The sequence below is a fragment of the Austrofundulus limnaeus genome, unplaced genomic scaffold (assembly GCF_001266775.1).
Source record: "Austrofundulus limnaeus strain Quisiro unplaced genomic scaffold, Austrofundulus_limnaeus-1.0 Scaffold1707, whole genome shotgun sequence".
In the NCBI taxonomy this organism is placed as follows: Eukaryota; Metazoa; Chordata; class Actinopteri; order Cyprinodontiformes; family Rivulidae; genus Austrofundulus; species Austrofundulus limnaeus.
Window position 1 is genome coordinate 26,668 of NW_013954109.1, and position 1,856 is coordinate 28,523.

General features: G+C 42.2%; 1 protein-coding gene across 1 annotated transcript in view; it reads right to left on the bottom strand.

Annotated features, from left to right (window-relative positions):
• Window positions 1–1,239, bottom strand: part of LOC106536156 (keratin, type II cytoskeletal 2 epidermal) — a 21,245-nt gene extending 20,006 nt beyond the window's left edge. Inside the window, exon 1 of the mRNA XM_014033355.1 lies at window positions 621–1,239. Within this exon, the coding sequence (XP_013888809.1) occupies window positions 621–1,010 (390 nt within the window). The 5' untranslated portion in view covers window positions 1,011–1,239. The remainder of the gene's footprint in view (window positions 1–620) is intronic.
• Between the last annotated feature and the right edge of the window lie 617 nt (window positions 1,240–1,856).

The following is a 1,856-nucleotide window of genomic DNA, read 5'->3' on the forward strand; positions in this document are numbered from 1 at the left end:
GGTTTCCTCTTTATAAGGACATCAAAACTTCCTCATTAAAATGACATAAAATTAACCAACAAGACAAATTAAGTCATAAATATGGATTAAATTATGATATCAGAATGATCCAAATATAGCATTTAAAACCAGGAATATGAAAATGTAGTTAGGTTATTATGATGAAATTTGACCTAATCCTCATTTCGATATGATGGATCACGTATTCAGTTAACGGTGCAGATATTGTGCTAAACTGTAAAGTGGTAGTTGCTGAGAGCCATTCACAATCCAGACCCTGAGCATCGGTTGCTGGACTGCATTAACTGTGCACATCATTTACAAAGTTACAGTTCTGTCATTTTTCAACACAAGATGATTTTAGTAATGACCTCTACCCATTGATCTTTGCCTAAAATGTTACACCTGTTTGAGTCAATGCTGTCTGTTAGCGTAATATCTCAAGAACTTTATGATGGATTTTAGTTAAACGTTCAGAAAGTAATCATTGGATGTACATCTGTAAATGATTCATTTCTAGAGTCAGTCCAATTCAAAAAGCTCACCACAGCTGACTGATATAAATGTATAAAATAAATAAAAAGTGTGTGTAAATATTTATGTGTTAATTTTTTTCTTACCAGCTTCCTGTGAGTGTCATTGAACAGATTAATTGTTATGTTGCTGGCACGACGCAGTGTCAACAGGTCATACTCGATGTTAGCCTTTTTAGTGAGGGTGACGTTGAGCAGGTTGGTCAGGTTCTTCCTCTGCTTCTTCAGATCCACGTTCTCAATGGAGAGTCGGCTGAAGCTCTCCTCAAGGTCCTGGACTCGGTCTCCCACAGAGGTGTCCTGTTTGTTCCCGTAGAGCAGAAAGAGCACCAGGCTCACAATGATGAGGGACTGGATGAGAGAAGAGAAGAAGAAGACGATGCGCATGTAGTAGCCACAGCTCTTGCCCTTTGAGCGGTATTGCATCTTTCGTTTGGCCTCAGGGCTGTTGACCTGAGAGTAGCCACTGCTGTACATGGATGCAGGTGGTGCAGATTGTCCAAGATGTAGAATCTGATGAGCAGTCAGCCAGGTRTTCTTCAGATCAGACGTTATCAGTGTTAAATCACTTCAACTCAGCCAGTAGATTTCAAAGTCCATTTCTTGGAATGTGTTTCTCTCTTCCTCCACTACAAAACTGCAGATGTGGAGCAAATGGAACCTCAGTGCAATGCTGATGAGACGACACTTGATTCTGGATCCAACTGAAAKACACAGAGGAGTTTATAAACTCCTGCTCCTGTTTCCTTTGGTGGGAAGTGGCCTCAGCGCCTGTATCCTCCTTMGACCAGAAACGTCTAACAGCACACACACTCACATAATCAAGCTGCATACCTAAGCACATGTCGACACTCACATGCACGTGCACATGGTTTACAGGTCTGGTTTACTGTCTTTATGGGGACATTGCACTGACTTCCATTGATTTCTACAGCCTAACCCTGACCACTTACCCTAAACCTAACCTGACCCTAAACCTAACTTAAACTCAGTTCACACCTTAGTCCTAAACATTAACCCCCGACCCACCAATGYCATTTCAACCTGGAAAGACTCACACGTGACAGAACGACATTTTGGAGGTTTATTGACATGACCGGACCAACAACGTTATGACATAAATGGCATTAGAGTTTGGCGCTCGGACCCTGGCAGAGGACGAGAGTGCTGAGTGAAGCTGTAATCTCATACGAGATGCTTTAAGTTAGGGGTAGAATATTTAATCCCTCCGCGGCCTGACACTGGTGGTGGAGGTCATGAAGGGATCTAAAGAAGAAGAAAGCAGCAGATTGTGTTGAATCACTTCATCACAGTCTCCCATCC